We start from the raw sequence: 19,272 nt of genomic DNA, 5'->3' as shown, positions 1-19,272 counted from the left end.
CAAAACTCCATCTGTATGTCACCATCCTCAAAGACCAAACACACATAAAACCATAAAGATGGGAAGAAATCAGAGCAGAAAAGATGAAAATTCTAAAAATCAGAATGCCTCTTCTGCTCCAAAGGAACGCAGCTACTCGCTGGCAATGGAACAAAGCTGTACAGAGAATGACTTTGATGAGTTGACAGAAGTAGGCTTCAGATGATCGGTAATAAACTTCTCAGAGCTAAATGAGGATGTTCAAACCCATTGCAAAGAAGCTAAAAACCTTGAAAAAAGGTTAGACAAATGGTTCATTAAAATAAACAGCGTAGAGAAGACCTTAAATGACCTCAGGGAGCTGAAAACCATGGCAAGAAAACTATGCAATGTATGCACAAGCCTCAGTAGCCAATTTGATCAAATGGAAGAAAGGGTATCAGTGATTGAAGATCAAATGAATGAAATAAAGCTGGAAGACAACTTTAGAGAAAAAAAGACTAAAAAGAAATGAACAAAGCCTCCAAGAAATATGGGATTCTGAAAAGACCAAATCAGCGTCTGATTAGTGTACCTGAAAGTGACAGGGATAATGCAACCAAGATGGAAAAAACTCGTCAGGATATTATCCAGGACAACTTCCCCAACCTAGTAAGGCAGGCCAACATTCAAATTCAGGAAACACAGAAAATACCACAAAGACACTCCTTGAGAAGAGCAACTCCAAGACACATAATTGTCAGATTCACCAAGGTTGAAATGCAGGAAAAAATGTTAAGGGCAGCCAGAGAGAAAGGTCGGGTTACCCACAAAGGGAAGCCCATTATACTAACAGTGGATCTATTGGCAGAAACTCTACAAACCAGAAAAGAGTGGGGGCCAATATTCAACATTCTTAAAGGAAAGAATTTTCAACCCAGAATTTCATATCCAGCCAAACTAACCTGCATAAGTGAAGGAGAAATAAAATCCTTTATTGACAAGCAAATGCTGAGAGATTTTCTCACCACCAGGCCTGTCTTACGAGAGCTCCTGAGGAAGCGCTAAACATGGCAAGGAACAACCCGTACCAGTCACTGCAAAAACATGCCAAATTGTAAACACCATCAATGCTAGGAAGAAACTGCATCAACTAATAGGAAAAATAACCAGCTAACATCATAATAACAGGATCAAATTCACACATAACAATATTAACCTTAAATGCAAATGGGCTAAATGATCCAATTAAAAGACACAGACTGCCAAATTGAATAAAGAGTCAAGACTCATCTGTGTACTGTATTCAGGAGACCCATCTCATGTGCAAAGACACACATAGGCTCAAAATATAGGGATGGAGGAAGATCTGCCAAGCAAATGGAAAACAAAAAAAAGCAGGGGTTGCAATCCTAGTCTATGATAAAACAGACTTTAAACCAACAAAGATCAAAACAGACAAAGAAGGGCATTACATAATGGTAAAGGGATCAATTCAACAAGAAGAGCTAACTATCCTAAACATATACGCACCCAATACAGGAGCACCAAGATTCATAAAGCAAGTCCTTAGAGATCTACAAAGAGACTTAGACTCCCACACAATAATAATGGGAGATTTCAATACCCACTGTCAATATTAGAGCGATCAACGAGACAGAAGATTAACAAGGATATACAGGACTTGAACTCAGATCTGCACCAAGCAGATGTAATAGACATCCACAGAACTCTCCACCCCAAATCAACAGAATATACATTCTTCTCAGCACCACACAAACTTATTCCAAAATTGACAACACAGTTGGAAGTAAAGCACCCCTCAGCAAACGTAAAAGAACAGAAATCACAACAAACTGTCTCTCAGACCACAGTGCAATCAAATTAGAACGCATGATTAAGAAACTCACTCAAAACCACTCAACTACAGAGCAGGAAACTGAAGAACCTGCTCTTGAATGATTACTGGGTATATAATGAAATGAAGGCAGAAATAAAGATGTTCTTTGAAACCAATGAGAACAAAGACACAACATACCAGAATCTCTGGGACACATTTAAAGCAGCACAAGACAAAGCAGAAAAGATCTAAAATCGACACCCTAACAACACAATTAAAGGAACTAGAGAAGCAAGAGCAAACACATGCAAAAGCCAGCAGAAGGCAAGAAATAACTAAGATCAGAGTAGAACTGAAGGACACAGAGACAAAAACAAAAACAAAAACAAAACAAAACAAAACAAAACAAAAAGTCAAAAGTCAATGAATCCAGAAGCTAGTTTTTTGAAAAGAACCACAAAATTGATAGACCGCTAGAAAGACTAATAAAGGAGACAAGAGACAAGAATAAAATAGATGTAATAAAAAATGATAAAGGGGATATCACCACCAATCCCACAGAAATACAAACTATCATCAGGGAATACTATGAACACCTCTATGCAAATAAACTAGAAAATCTAGAAGAAATGGATAACTTCCTGGACACATACACCCTCCCAAGGCTAAACCAGGAAGAAGTTGAATCCCTGAATAGACCAATAACAGGCTCTGAAATTGAGGCAATAATTAATGGCCTATCAACCAAAAAAAGTTCAGGACCAGACGGATTCACAGTCGAATTCTACCAGAGGTACAAAGAGGAGCTGGGACCATTCCTCCTGAAACTATTCCAGTCAATAGAAAAAGAGGGAATCCTCTCTAACTCATTTGATGAGGCCAACATCATCCTGATACCAAAGCCTGGCAGAGACACAACAAGAAAAGAGAATTTTAGACCAATATCCCTGATGAACACTGGTGTGAGAATCCTCAATAAAATACTGGCAAACCAATTCCACCAGCACATTAAAAAGCTTATCCACCACGATCAAGTGGTGTCATGCCTGGGATGCAAGGCTGGTTCAACATATGCAGATCAATAAATGTAATCCATCATATAAACAGAACCAAAGATAAAAACCACATGATTATCTCAATAGATGCAGAAAAGGCCTTCGACAAAATTCAACAGCCCCTCATGGTAAAAACTCTCAAAAAACTAGGTATCGATGGAACGTATCTCAAAATACTAATAGTTATTTATGACAAACCCACAGCCAATATCATACTGATTGAGCGAAAACTGGAAGGCTTCCCTTTCAAAACTGGCACAAGAAAAAAAATTAGCCGGGCGTGGTGGCGGGCCCCTGCAGTCCCAGCTACTCGGGAGGCTGTGGCAGGAGAATGGCATGAACCCGGGAGGCGGAGCTTGCAGTGAGCTGAGATTGTGCCACTGCACTCCAGTCTGGGGGACAGAGCAAGACTCCGACTCAAAAAAAAAAAGAAAAAGAAAAAAAGAAAAAAAACTAGCACAAGACAGGTATGCCCTCTCTCCCCACTCCTATTCAATATAGTGTTGGAAGTTCTGGCCAGGGCAATCAGGCAGGAGAAAGAAATAAAGGGCATTCAGTTAGGAAAAGAAGTCAAATTGTACCTGTTCGCAGATGACATGATTGTATACTTAGAAAACCCCATCATCTCAGCCCAAAATCTCCTTAAGCTGATAAGCAACTTCAGCAAAGTCTCAGGATACAAAATCAATGTGCAAAACTCACAAGCATTCCTATACAACAATAACAGACAAGCAGAGAGCCAAATCATGAGTGAACTCACATTCACAATTGCTTCAAAGAGCATAATATACCTAGGAATCCAACTTACAAGGGATGTGAAGGACCTCTTCAAGGAGAACTACAAACCACTGTTCAACGAAACAAAAGAGGACACATACAAATGGAAGATATTCCATCCTCATGGATAGGAAGAATCAATATCGTGAAAATGGCCATAGTGCCCAACGTAATTTATAGATTCAATGCCATCCCCATCGAGCTACCAATGACTTTCTTCACAGAATTGGAAAAAACTACTTTAAAGTTCATATGGAACCAAAAAAGAGCCCACATTGCCAAGCAAATCCTAAGCAAAAAGAACAAAGCTGGAGGCATCACCCTACCTGACTTCAAGCTATACTACAAGACTACAGTAATCAAAACAGCATGTTGCTGGTACCAAAACAGAGATATAGACCATTGGAACAGAACAGAGGCCTCAGAAATAATACCATACATCTACAACCATCTGATCTTTGACAATCCTGACAAAAACAAGAAATGGGGAAAGGATTCCCTATTTAATAAATGGTGCTGGGAAAACTGGCTAGCCATATAAAGAAAGCTGAAACTGGATCCCTCCCTTACACCTTATACAAAAATTAATTCAAGATGGATTAAAGACTTAAATGTTAGACCTAACACCACAAAAACCCTAGAAGAAAACCTAGGCAATACCATTCAGGACATAGGCATGGGCAAGGACTTCATGACTAAAACACCAAAAGCAATGGCAACAAAAGTCAAAAGAGACAAATGGGATCTAATTAGACTAAAGAGCTTTTGCATGGCAAAAGAAACTATCATCAGAGTGAACAGGAAACCTACAGAATGGGAGAAAATTTTTGCAATCTACCCATCTGACAAAGGGCTAATATCCAGAATCTACAAAGAACTCAAACAAATTTACAAGAAAAAGTCAAACAACCTCATCAAAAAGTAGGCAAAGGATATGAACAGACATTTCTCAAAAGAAGACATTTATGCAGTCAACAGACACATGAAAAAATGCTCATCATCACTGGCCATCAGAGAAATGCAAATCAAAACCACAATGAGATACCATCTCACACCAGTTAGAATGGCAATCATTAAAAAGTCAGGAAACAACAGATGCTGGAGAGGATATGGAGAAACAGGAACACTTTTACACTGTTGGTGGGACTGTAAACTAGTTCAACCATTGTGGAAGACAGTGTGGTGATTCCTCAAGGATCTAGAACTAGAAATACCATTTGACACAGCCATCCCATTACTGGATGTATACCCAAAGGATTATAAATTATGCTGCTATAAAGACACATGCACACGTATGTTTATTGCAGCACTATTCACAATAGCAAAGACTTGGAATCAACCCAAATGTCCATCAGTGACAGACTGGATTAAGAAAATGTGGCAGATATATACCATGGAATACTATGCAGCCATAAAAAAGGATGAGTTTGTGTCCTTTGTAGGGACATGGATGCAGCTGGAAACCATCATTCTCAGCAAACTATCGCGGGAACAGAAAACCAAACACCGCATGTTCTCACTCATAGGTGGGAATTGAACAATGAGATCACTTGGACACAGGAAGGAGAACATCACACACCGGGGCCTATTATGGGGAGGGCGAGGGTGAGAGATAGCATTAAGAGATATACCTAATATAAATGATGAGTTAATGGGTGCAGCACACCAACATGGCACATGTATACATATGTAACAAACCTGCACGTTGTGCACATGTACCCTAGAACTTAAAGTATAATAATAATAATAAAAAGGAAACTGACTCATAATTTAAAATCTACAACAAAACTCCAAACTTGGATGGCTTTATCAGTTGGACTGGGTTCTTCTAAATATTTTTAAAATGACCTAAATTTTGCACAAATACAGAGAATCGAAAAGGGAGAAATACTTTTTAACTATTTTTATAAGGCCTTGATATAGTTTGGGTCTGTGTCCCTGCCCAAATCTCATGTCAAATTGTAATCCCCAGTGATGGAAGGGGCCTGGTGGGAAGTGACTGGATCATGGTAGTGGATTGCCCCTTTGGTGCTGTTCTCATGATAGTAAGTGAGTTATCACAAGATATGGCTGTTTAAAATTGTGTGACACCTCCTCCTTCCCTCTCTTCCTCCAATTCCAGCCACGTAAAACGTGTCTGCTTCCCTTTTGTCTTCTGCCATGATTCAGCGTTTCCTGAGGCTTCCCCAGACATGCTTCCTGTACATCCTGTGGAACTGTAAGCCAGTTAAGCATCTTTTCTTTACAAATTATCCAGCCTCAAGAATTTCTTTATAGCAATCTGAGAACAAAACAGCAGCTTGCATAATTTTTGTTCCAAAATATGATAAATATAGTATAAGAAAGAACATTTACAAACTGATCTTTCTCATGAGCACAAATGAAAAAAATCTAAAACAAACATTAGCAAATCTAATCCAGCAATAAAATAAAATAAAAAGGATAATACATCACTCTAGGTATGCACGTTTGGATTATCATTTTAAAATCAACCAATGTTATGACTTTGTTAATAGTAGAAAAGAGAAAACTTATACTATCATCTCATTATATGAAAAAAAAAAGTGGCAAAATTCAATACTCATTTATGATTTTAAAACTCTTAGCAAATTGGAAACAGAATGCAATTTCCTCAATAAAAAATAGCATCTTTTGATATATAATCAAAGACATCATCATGGTGGATGGGAGGCAGGACTAGAGATTGCAGCTCTGACTCGGATGAACAGAGCAGCATGTGGAAACTTGCATGGTGAATTTTAGCTCCAGAGCGACTGCAGGAATATATCAGGAATTCCAAGAGGACCCACAGACCCTCTGAAAAAAGCAGACTGCTCCTGCAGGACCCAGGAGACACCCCAAATACTATGAGTACCCAAACTGTGGAAGTGGGAAAGGGAGATCCTCCGCTCCCAAGCACACACCCCTACTGGGGAAACTGAAGGTCTCCTTTGAGGGAGAAGATTCTGACCTTACCTGGGCCTGAATCAATTTACAGAGCAGAGTGAAATACAGGGGTAGAGGAAGCAGTGGAAAAGGCCCTGGGAGCTTGCTGGGTCCCCAAGCAGACCATTCTTGCCTGGCATCACAGGGATCCTTCAGGAGGGTGGCCAGCGGTGCGGAGAAAATGCCACAGGGAGAAGGAAGTCTCCGGCTGAATTTTGTAACAATTTGAACCAGTCAAGAAGCCTCCTGGCCAGAACTCAGGGGAGGGCTTGAATCTAGCATCCAGCATGCAGACTCCCCAGGCAGAGGAAGAACTAAAACCCTTTTCTTTCACAGCTGGGAGGTGGGTACCATGGGGCAAGTTCTCAGCTGTGCTCGCCCACTGCCTGGAAACAAACTCAGTGCTGTTAGTGGGGGGCACAGTGGGAGTAAGACTGGCCCTTCGGATTATGTGGGAGCTGGATAAGGCCTGTGACTGCTGGCTTTCCCCCACTTCCCTGACAACCTGCATGACTCAGCAGAGGCAGCCATAATTCTCCTAGGTACACAACTCCATTGACCTGGGAACGTCACCCCGATCCCCTACAGCAGCTGCATCAAGGCCCATCCAAGGGAAGTCTGAGCTCAGACACACCAAACCCTGCCGCTACCTGATGGTCCTTCCCTGTCCACCCTGGTAGTTGAAGACAAAGAGCATATTCTCTTGGGAGTTCTAGGCCCCCGCCCACCACCTGATCCTCCCTATACTACCACAGTTGATGCTCTCTGGAAAGCACCACCTCCTGGCAGGAGGCCAACCAGCACAAAAATAGAGCATTAAACCATCAAAACTAAGAACCCTCACAGAGTCCATCTCACCCATTGCCACCTCCACTGGAATAGGTGCTGGTATCCATGACTGAGAGACCCACAGATGGTTCACATCACAGGACTCTGTGCAGACAATGCCCAGTACAAGCCCGGAGGCTGGCAGACTTGCTGTGTGGCCAGACCCAGAAGAGAGACAACAATCTCTATAGTTCGGCTCTCAGGAAGCCACATCCATAGGAAAAGGGCGAGAGTGCTACATCAAGGGAACAGCCCATGGGACAAAAGAATCTGAACAACAGCCTTCAGCTCTAGACCTTCCCTCTGACAGAAGCTACACAAATGAGAAGGAACCAAAAAACCAACCCTGGTAATATGACAACACAAGGCTCCTTAACACCCCCCAGAAAATCATACTGGCTCACCAGCAGTGGATCCAACCCAAAAAGAAATCCCTGATTTACCCAAAAAAGAATTTGGGAGGTTAGTTATTAAGCTAATCTGGGAGGCACCAGAGAAAAGTGAAGTCCAATGCAAGGAAATTAAAAAAAAAAAATGATACAAGAAGTGAAAGGAGAAATATTCAAGGAAATAGATAGCATGAAGAAAAAACAATCAAACTTCAGGAAACATTGGATACACTTATAGAAATGCAAAATGCTCTGGAAAGTCTCAGCAATAGAAATGAACAAGTAGAAGAAAGAAATTCAGAGCTTGAAGACAAGGTCTTCGAATTAACCCATCCCAACAAAGACAAAGAAAAAAAAAAAGAAAATATGAACAAAGCCTCCAAGAAGAAGTCCGGGATTATGTGAAACAACCAATCCTAAGAATAATCGGTGTTCCTGAGGAAGAAGAGAAATCTAAAAGCTGAAAAAACCCATTTGGGGGAATAATCAAGGAAAACTTCCTGGCCTTGCTAGAGAACTAGACATCCAAATACAAGAAGCACAAAGAACACCTGGGAAATTCATCACAAAAAGATAATCACCTAGGCACACTGTCATCAGGTTATGTGAAGTTAAGATGAAGGAAAGAATATTAAGAGCTGTGAGACAAAAGTACCAGGTAACCTATAAAGGAAAACCTATTAGATTAGCAGCAGATTTCTCAGCAGAAACTCTATAAGCTAGAAGATATTGGGGCCCTATCTTCAGCTTCCTCAAACAAAATTATCACCCAAGAATTTTGCATCCAGTGAAACTAAGCATTCAGCTTCCTCAAACAGAATTATCAGCCAAGAATTTTGTATCCAGTGAAACTAAGCATCATATATGAAGGAAAGATACAGTGTTTTCCAGACAAACAACCACTGAGCGAATTCACCACTGCCAAGCCACCATTATAAGAACAGCTGAAAGGAGTTTGAAACCTTGAAACAAATCCTGGAAACACATCAAAACAGAACCTCTTTAAAGCACAAATCTCACAGGACCTATAATACAAAATACAATTTGAAAAGCAAAAACAAAAACCAAAAAATCAAGGTATACAGGCAACAAATAGCATGATGAATGGAATGGTACCTCACATCTCAATACTGACACTGAATGTAAATGGCCTAAATGCTCCACTTAAAAGATGTACTACATCCCCAAACGGCTGGGTGTTGGCGGCTCACGCCTGTAATCCCAATGCTTTGGGAGGCTCAGGTGGCAGATCACTTGAAGTCAGGGGTTTGAAATCAGCCTAATCAATATGGTGAAACCCCATCTCTACTAAAAATACAAAAAAATAAGCCAGGCATGGTGGCAGGCACCTGTAATCCCAGCTACTTGGGAGGCTGAGGCAGAATTGCTTTAACCTGAGAGGCAGAGTTTGCAGTGAGCCGAGATCGCACCATTGCACTCTAGCCTGGGTGACAGTGAGAGACTCCATCTCAAAATCTCAAAATCTTTAAAAAAAAAAAAATTCACCAACCAACTGTCTGCTGCCTTCAAGAGACTCATATAACACATAAGGAATCATATAAACTTAAAGAGGTGGAAAAAGGCATTTCATGCAAATGGACACCAAAAGTGAGCAGGGATAGCTACTCTTATGTCAGACAAAACAAACTTTAAAGCAATGGCAGTTAAAAAAGACAAAGAGAGACATTAAACAATGGTAAAAAGCCTTGTCCAACAGGAAAATACCACAATCCTAAACATATATGGACATAACACTGGAGTTCCCAAATTTATAAAACAATTACTAATAGACCTAAGAAATGAGATAGCAATACAATAACAGTGGGGGACTTGAATACTCCACTGAAATCACTAGACAGGTCATCAAGACAGAAAGTCAACAAATAAACAATGGATTTAAACTAGACCTTGGAACAAATGAACTTAAGAGCTATATACAGAACATTCCATCCAAGAACCACAGAATACACAATCTATTCAATAGCGCATGGGACTTTCTCCAAGATGGACCACATGATAGGCCACAAAACGAGCCTCAATAAATTTAAGAAAACTGAAATTATATAAAGGACTCTCTCAGACCACAGTGGAATAAAACTGGAAATCAATTCCGAAAGGAACCTTCAAAACCATGCAAATGCATGGAAATTAAATAACCTGCTCTGAATGATCACTGGACCAAAAACAAAATCCAGATGGAAATTATAAAACGTTCAGACTGAATGACAATAGTGACAACCTATAAAAACGTCTCGGATACAGCAAAGGTGGTGCCAAGAGGAAAGTTCATGGCCCTAAATGCCTACATCAAAAAGACTAAAAAAGCACAAACTGACACTCTAAGGTCACACCTCAAGGAACTAGAGAAAAAAGAACAAATCAAACCCAAACCCAGCAGAAGAAAGGAAATGACCAACATCAGAGCAGAACTAAATGACACTAAAACAAACAAACAAAATTACAAAGATAAATGAAACAAAAAGCTGGTTGTTTGAAAAAATAAACTGATAGACCATTAGCAAGATTAACCTAGAAAAGAAGAGAGGAAATCCAAATAAAACCTCAATAAGAAATGAAATAGGAGACATTACAACTGACACCACAGAAATATAAAAGATCATTCAAGGCTACTATGAATACCTTTATGGACATAAACTTGAAAACCTAGAAGAGACAGATAAATTCCTGGAAACATACAACCTTCCCAGTTTAAATCAGGAAGAATTAGATACCTTAAACAGACCAATAACCACCACCAAGATTGAAATGGTAATTTAAAAATTACCAACAAAAAAAAGGCCAGGACCAGACAGATTCACAGCACAATTCTACCAGACATTCAAAGAAGAATTGGTACCGATCCCACTGACACTATTCCACAAGATACAGAAAGAGGGAACACTCCCTAATTCATTCTATGAAGTCAGCGTCACCCTAATACCAAAACCAGGAAAGGACATAACCAAAAAGAAAACCACAGACCCATATCCCTGATGAACATAAATGCTAAAATCCTTAACAAAATACTAGCTAACTGAATCCAACAACATATCAAAAAGATAATCTATCATGATCAAGTGGGTTTCATACCAGGGATGCAAGGATGGTTTAACATCCACACGTCAATAAATGTGATACACCACATAAACAGAATTAAAACAAAAATCACATGATCATCTCAACAGATGCAGAAAAAGCATCTGACAAAATCCAGCATCCTTTATGATTAAAACTTGGCAAAATTGGCATACAAGGAACATACCTCAATGTAATAAAAGCCATCTATGACACACCCACAGCAAACATGATACTGAATGTTGAAAGCATCCCCTCTGAGAACTGGAACCAAACAAGGATGCCCACTCTCACCACTCATCTTCAACATAGTACTGGAAGTTCTAGCCAGAGTAATCAGACAAGAGAAAGAAATAAAGGACATCTAAATCAGTCAAGAGGAAGTCAAACTGTCACTGTTTACTGACGATATAATCGTTTACTTCAAAAATCCTAAAGACTCCTCCAGAAAGCTCCTAGAACTGACAAAAGAATTCAGTGAAGTTTCCAGATACAAGAATAATGTACACAAATCAGTAGCTCTCCCATACACCAATAGCAACCAAGCAGAAAATTGAATCAAGAACTCAATCCCTTTTACAATAGCTGCAAAAAGAAAAAAGAAAAGAAAAAGAAAAAAACTTAGGAATATACCTAACCAAGGAGGCAAAAGACCTCTACAAAGAAAACTACAAAACACCACTGAAAGAAATCATAGACAACACAAACAAATGGAAACACATTCCATGTTCATAGAATGGTAGAATCAAAATTGTGAAAATGACTATACAGCCAAAAGCAACCTACAAATTCAATGAAATTCCCATCAAAATTCCACCATCATTCTTCACAGCATTAGAAAAAACAGTTCTAACATTCACATAGAACCAAAAAAAGAGCCTACATAGCCAATACAAGACTAAGCAAAAAGAACAAATCTGGAGGCATCACGCTACCTGATTTCGAACTATATTATAAGTACACAGTCACCAAAACAGCATGGTACTGGCATAAAAATAGGCACACAGACCAATGGAACAGAATAGAGAACCCAGAAATAAACCCAAATACCTACAGCCAAGTGATCTTCAACAACTACACAAAATCATAAAGTAGAGGAAAGGACACCCTATTCAACAAATGGTGCTGGGATAACTGGCTAGACACATATAGGACAATGAAACTGGATCCTCATCTCTCATCTTTTACAAAAATCAACTCAAGATGGCTTAAGAACTTACATCTAAGATCTGAAACTATAAAAATTCTAGAATATTAACATTGGAAAAACCCTTCTAGACACTGGTTTAGGCAAGGATTTCAGGACCAAGAACCCAAAAGCAAATGTAATAAAAACAAAGATAAATTGCTGGGACTTAATTAAACCAACGAGCTTTTGCATGGCAAAAGGAACAGTCAGCAGAGTAAACAGACAGCCCAGAGTGGGAGAAAATCTTCACAATCTATACATCTGACAATGGACTAATATCCAGAATCTACAATGAACTCAAACAAATCAGCCAAAAAAAAAAAAATTAATCCCACCAAAAAGTGGGCTAAGGACATGAATAGACAATTATCAAAAGAAGATATTCAAATGGCCAACAAACACACGAAAAAATGCTCAGCATCACTAATGATCAGGGAAATGCGAATCAAAATCACAATGTGACACCACCTTACTCCTGCAGGAATGGCCATAATCAAAAAATCAGTAGACGTTGCTGGGGATGCAGTGATCAGGGAACACTTCTACACTGCTGGTGGTAATGTAAACTAGTACAGCCACTATGGAAAACAGTATGGAGATTTCTTAAAGAGCTAAAAGGAGAACTACCATTTGATCCAGCAATCCCAATACTGTGTATCTATCCAGAGTAAATGAAGTCATTATATGAAAAAGATACTTGCACATGCATGTTTATAGCAGCACAATTCACAATTGCAAAATCATGGAACCAACTCAAATGCCCATCAGTCAACAAGCAGATAAAGAAACTGTGGTATGTATACTTGTAAACTGTGTATGTATGTATGTAAACTGTGGGATACTACTCAGCCATAAAAAGGAATGAATTAACAGTATTCACAGTGACCTGGATGAGATCGGAGACTATTATTCTAAGTGAAGTAACTCAGGAATAGAAAACCAAACATCATATATTCTCACTGATATGTGGGAGCTAAGTTATGAGGATGCAAAGGCATAAGAATGATACAATGGACTTTGGGGACTTGGAGGAAAATGGGGGGTGAGGAATAAAAGACTACAAACAGGGTGCAGTGTATACTGCTCGGGTGATGGGTGCACCAAAATCTCACAAATCACCACTAAAGAACTTACACACGTAACTAAACACCACCTGTACTCCAATAATCTATGGAAATTTTTTGTTTAAATTAAAAAAAATTTTAAAAGCATATATAGGCATTCATGTATAGAACTTTCTGTGAGCATGTATATTCATTTCTCTTGGATAAATACCTAATACTGGAATTGTTCTGTCACAGGCAAGTTTAACTTTATAAAAAACTGTCAAACCAAAAAAAAAAAAATTAAAAACAGCATCTTTTGAACAACCTACAGCTACATTATATATGGTAGTGAAACACTGAAAACTTTCCCAATGAGATCATAAACAAGACAAGATTATCCGCTATCACCACTTCTATTTAACATTGTACTGAAGTCTTAAGCAATGCAACAAGGCAAGGAAAAAGGAGAGCAACAATGGGAAAAGAACTAAGTGGGAGAGGAGGGGATGGACAAGGATTGAAAGGGAAGAAAAAAAATTACCATTTGAAAATTGTATGATTGCACATCTAGAACATCCAAAAAAAATCTCCCAACTATTAAAATTAATAAAATAATGTCACAACGTCACTGGATACAAAGTCAACATAAAGCTATAAAGCTAAAACAGTGTGGAATTAGTGCAAAAATAGAGTAATAGACTAATGAAACTAATTAGCGTTCAAAAACAGATCCGCACATTTAGAGTCATTTGATTGTTGTCAAAGATGACATTTCATCACAATAGGAAATGGTCTCTTCAAGTAATGATGCTAGATGATTTTAATTTCCATTTGGTGGGGGGAAAGATTTTTGACCCCTACACTTCTCACCATAAACAAAAATCAGCTCCAGATGAATTTAGATCTAAATACGAAAGATAAAACTACAAAGTTTTGAGAAGAAAATAAAACATCTTTGTGACCTTGGAGCCAGTAACATTTTCTTAAATAGATCACAAAAGCACCAATCAACTAACATTAATTAGCTATCTTACAGTTAAGAATTTTTGTTCATCAAAAAAGATACCATTAAGGAAGTGAAAAAAAGGAACATCAGACTGGGAAGTATTATGCATATATCCACCATAGGACACCTATTTTGAATACAGAAAGAACTACTACAAATCAAAAAAGTTATAAATCCAACAGAAATGCAGTATGTACTAAAGTGTTCATAGGAGCACTAGTTGTAACAGCCAGATTATCAAAATATACACCAATAGTCAAGTGGATAAATTGGAGTACATTTACAACATGCAATACTATATAGCAGTGAGGATGAACAATTTGTTAACTACCCAATTATACCAACGACTGTCACAAACATAAGGTTGAATAAAAGTCAGACACGAAAGAGTATGCACAATATGATTCCATCTATGTAAAGTAAAACAACAACAACAACAACAAATAAAAACAGACAAAACCTTGGTGAAAGTAATCTATCCTATAGAGTCAGAATAATGGTTAGCCTTCAGGAAGTATAAGGAGACATAAACAGCATTTCTAGGTTTATTATCTGGCTGCTGGTTACATAAGTGTGCTCAATTTGTGAAAATTCAGTAAGGTGTTAACTTATGTGAACTTTTCTGTATCTATGTAAAGTTTTTTTTAAGAAAAGATCTACTCTAAATGTGATGCCTGCAGCAGCTATAAGCACACTCTCATATAACAATGTCCAAAAAGGCATTTTCCTTTTTTAGCAACAAAGGAAAATATTTTCCAGAAGCTATCAGATTTCCCATTGGTCATGCCTGGATCACATCCTGTGCAGTAACTGAAAGGAAATTTGCTAATGGAATGTCTGACATTTTCTTTTTATGATGAAAAGTAGTCTCTGTTGGCAAAGAAGAAACACAGAGGAACACTGCATAGGTAACCACAAATTTTTGTCACCTCAGATTACTATTTTTTTTGAGACAGGGTCTCGCTCTATTGCCCAAGCTGGAGTGCAGTGGCGTGCTCACAGCTCACTGCAGCCTCGACCTCCTGGACACAAGCAATCCTCCCACCTCAGCCTCCCAAGTAGCTGGAACTATAGGTGACCACCACCATGCCAGGCTAATTTTTGTATTTTTTATAGAAATGCGGTCTCACCATGTTGCCCAGGCTGGTCTCAAACTCCTGGGCTCAAGTAATCCTCCTGCCTTGGACTCCCAAACTGCTGGGATTACAGGCATGAGCCACCACGCCTGGCCTTCAAATTATTATTAACAGTCTCTTAACTAGTTTTGCCATAGCCGCTTTTGTCTTCCTCCAAATGTAAACTCTGCTTAGTAGCCACAGTCATTTGATAAAAATGTAAATTCGAAAAATCTTTCATAAGCTTCTCATTACCATAAGAATAAATCCACATCCTTAAAATAGCTGACAAGGTCCTGCACGATTTTGGTCTCTGCTTACCTCCTCAGCTTTATCTTGAACTGTCCTTTGCCTAACTATATTTTACCTATATAGTCTGTAATAATGCAAAAATAATTTTATACCATGAAGAAGGCAGATTTTGAAAGTATTCCAAAGATCAACAAATGGCCAAAAAGTATTAATTGTACATCAGTTAAAATGGATTACATCTTGGATACTCTCTAGAAAATTATTTTTATGCATGTAAATATAAGAATAATTATAGGGACTTTTGATCTGTCATATGAGACCCCAGTCCCCAACTTTTCCTTTAAAGTCTCAAGTTCAGCCAGGTACAGGGCCTCACGCCTATAATCCCAACACTTTGGGAGGCTGAGGCCAGAGGATTGCTTGAGGCCAAGAGTTTGAGATAAATCTAGGCAACATAGTAAGACCCCATCTCTACAAAAAATTAAAAAATTAACCAGGCATCGTGATGTGTGCCTGCAGTCCCAGCTACTCAGGAAGTTGAGGCAGAAGGATCACTTAAGCCCAGACCTTTGAGCGTGCAACGAGCTATAACTGAAATACCATTGATTAATTTGCAAGCGTTTTGGAAAAGTACTTTAGGAAACTGAACTGAGTAAGTATCCTTTCCTTCTTGCTTTCAAAACTCAACTAATATGACAGCTGAGGCATTTGAAAAATATACAAATCCACAAAAGCAATGGGAATAGAAGATAAAAACTGATGAGGTGGGAAAAAAAAAAAGAGATTAGTGATAAAAAATAAAACTTACATATTATCTTTCTCCACTTTGTTTAGTCCCTGAGATGTGTAGAAATAGGGATGGTGGGGAAGGGGGCAGCGAGGAGGAGGTCAACAAGAAGCAAGGTACACAGTACCCTAATATCTCCGAAATTTGAAGTACCAGGTAGTTCTGAAAGCAGGGGTGCCAAGTTAGGATAAAAATACAAAAAAACAAGCGAACAAGAAAACTGGTTGAAAGTCTATAGGGGCATACCCGAGAGATTTTGAGGGTTCAGTTTGAAACTATCACAACAAATGAAATATTGCAATAAAGCAAGTCACACAAATTTTTTGGTTTCTCAGTGCAAATAAAAGCTGTGTTACACTATACTAGAATCTATTAAGTATGCAATAGCATTATATCCAAGAAAATAATGCACATACCTTAATTTAAGAATATTTTACTGCTAAAAAGTGCTAACAATCATCTGGGCCTTTAATGAATCATAACCTTTTTGCTGGTGTAAGGTCTTGCCTCAATGTTGATGGCTACTGACTGATCAGGGTGGTGTCACTGAAGGTTTGGGCAGCTGTGGAAGTTTCTTAAAATAAGACAACAATGATGGTTGCCACGATGATTGACTCTTCCTTTCATGGAAAATTCATCTGTAGCATGCAATGCTGTTTAATAGTATTTTACTTAAGGTAAAATTTCTTTCAAAATTTGAGTTGGTCCTCTCAGACCCTGCCATTACTTTTTCAAATAAGTTGATATAATATTCTAAATCCTTTGTTGTCATTTTGACAATGTGTTCACAGCATCTTCACCAGGAGCAGATTCAACCTCAAGAAACTACTTTCTTTGCTCATCCATAAGATACAACTCCTCGGGCCGGGCGCGGTGGCTCAAGCCTGTAATCCCAGCACTTTGGGAGGCCGAGACGGGCGGATCACCAGGTCAGGAGATCGAGACCATCCTGGCTAACCCGGTGAAACCCCGTCTCTACTAAAAAAAATACAAAAAACTAGCCGGGTGAGGTGGCGGGCGCCTGTAGTCCCAGCTACTCGGGAGGCTGAGGCAGGAGAATGGCGTGAACCCGGGAGGCAGAGCTTGCAATGAGCTGAGATCCGGCCACTGCACTCCAGCCTGGGTGACAGAGCGAGACTCCGTCTCAAAAAAAAAAAAAAAAAAAAAAAAGATACAACTCCTCTTCAGTTCAAGTTTTATCATGAGATTGCAGTAATTCAGTCACATCTTTTAGGCTCCAATTCTAATTCTAGTTCTCTTGTTATTTCCAATGCACCTGCAGTTACTTTCTCAACTGAAGTCTTAACCTCTCAAAGTCGTCAGTGCAGACTGGAATCAACTTCTTCCAAACTCTTGTTAATTTTTATATTTTGACCTTCTCACATGAATCATAAATTTCTTAATGACATCTGGGATGAATCTTTTCCAGAAGACTTTCAATTTACTTTGCCCAGATCCATCAGAGGAATCACTATGACAGCTAATGCCTTATGAAATGTACATCTTAAATAGTAAGACTTGAAAGTTAAAATAACTGCTTTATCTATGAGCTGCAGAACAGAAGTTGTATTAGCAAACGTGAAAACAACATTAATTTCCTTGTACATCTCCATCAAAGCTCTTCAGTGACTAGGTACATTGTCAATGAGCAGTAATATTTTGAAATAAATCTTTTTCTCTGAGTAGTAGGTCTCAACAGTGGAATTAAATTCCACTGTTGAATTCCTGAATAGGAAACCATGCTTTCAACAGATGTGCTATCATACAGGCTTTGTTCTTCCATTTATAGCACATGCGCAGAATAGATTTAGCATAATTCTTAAGGGCCCTAGGATTTTTAGAATAGTGAGTGCTGCTTTCAACTTAAAGTTACCAGCTGCGTCAGCCCGTAACAAAAGAGTCAGCCTGTCTTGTGAAGTTTTCAAGCCAGGTATTGACTTCTCTCTAGCTATGAAAGTCTTAGTTGGCATCTTCTTCTAGCAGAAGGCTGTTTTGCCTACATTGAAAATGTATTGCTTGGTGTATCTACCCTCATCAACTATTTTAGCCAGATCTGGGTAACTTGCTACAGCTCCTCCATCAGCACTTACGCTTCACTGGGCTCTTTTATGTTATGAAGATGGATTCTTTCCTTAAATCTCATGAACCAACCTCTGCTAGCTTCAAACTTCTTCTGCAGCTTCCTCACCTCTCAGCCTTTATAGAATTCAAGAGTTAAGAGTCTTACTGTGGATTAGGCATTGACTTAAAGGAATGTTGTGGCTGGTTTGATTTTCTATCTTTTTCCATATTAGCAATAAGGCTGTTTTGCTTTCTTATTATTCATGTGTTCACTAGAGTAGCACTTTTAATTTCCTTCAGGAACTTTCCCAATAGAACAAGAGGTTAGTTTTTGGCCTATTTTGGCTTTCAACATGCCCTCCTTATTAAGTTTAATCCTTTCTAGTTTTTGAGTTAAAGTGAGAGACGTGAGACGCTTCCTTTGACTTGGACATTTAGAGACCATTGTCAGGTTACTAATTGGCCTAATTTTAATATTGTTGTGTCTCAACCAATAAGGAGGCCCAAGGAGAGGGAGGGAGATGGGAAACAGCTGGTTAGATGCTGGAGTAGTCAGAACACACACAGTTATCGATTGGGTTTGCCATCTTACATGGGCTTAGTTTGTGGAGACCCATAACAATGATAAAAGTAGCATCAAAGACTGCTGATCACAGATGATCGTAACAGGTATAATAATGATGAAAAAGTCTGAAATATTACGAGAATTACCAAAACATGACAGTGACACAAAATGAGCACACGCTGTTGGAAAAATGGCACCAACAGACTTCCTCAATGCAGGGTTGCCACAAATGTTCAATTTGTAAAAACACAGTATTTATCAAAGTGAAGTGCAATAAAATGAGATATGTCTGTAGTATAAGGAATAAAGCCCTAGATTCTTACCTGCCACCAGCGTGAGCAAGGAGTTGATGGTTTCCTTTCCCACTCTTACAGAAAAATAAG

General features: G+C 38.8%; 1 protein-coding gene across 2 annotated transcripts in view; it reads right to left on the bottom strand.

Moving 5' to 3' along the window:
- ANAPC10 (anaphase promoting complex subunit 10) overlaps positions 1–19,272 on the bottom strand; it is a 120,528-nt gene that overhangs the window by 29,405 nt on the left and 71,851 nt on the right. Inside the window, exon 5 of one of the 2 annotated variants that reach the window (XM_050791788.1) lies at positions 16,285–16,425. The exons of the other annotated variant lie outside the window; for it this stretch is intronic. Within the exon in view, the coding sequence (XP_050647745.1) occupies positions 16,288–16,425 (138 nt within the window). The 3' untranslated portion in view covers positions 16,285–16,287. The remainder of the gene's footprint in view (positions 1–16,284; positions 16,426–19,272) is intronic. 2 annotated transcript variants of the gene reach the window in all.

The sequence above is a fragment of the Macaca thibetana genome, chromosome 5, assembly GCF_024542745.1.
Source record: "Macaca thibetana thibetana isolate TM-01 chromosome 5, ASM2454274v1, whole genome shotgun sequence".
NCBI classification, from domain to species: Eukaryota; Metazoa; Chordata; class Mammalia; order Primates; family Cercopithecidae; genus Macaca; species Macaca thibetana.
Note: the sequence above shows the minus strand (reverse complement) of the source record. Positions and strands in the feature narration are given on the sequence as shown.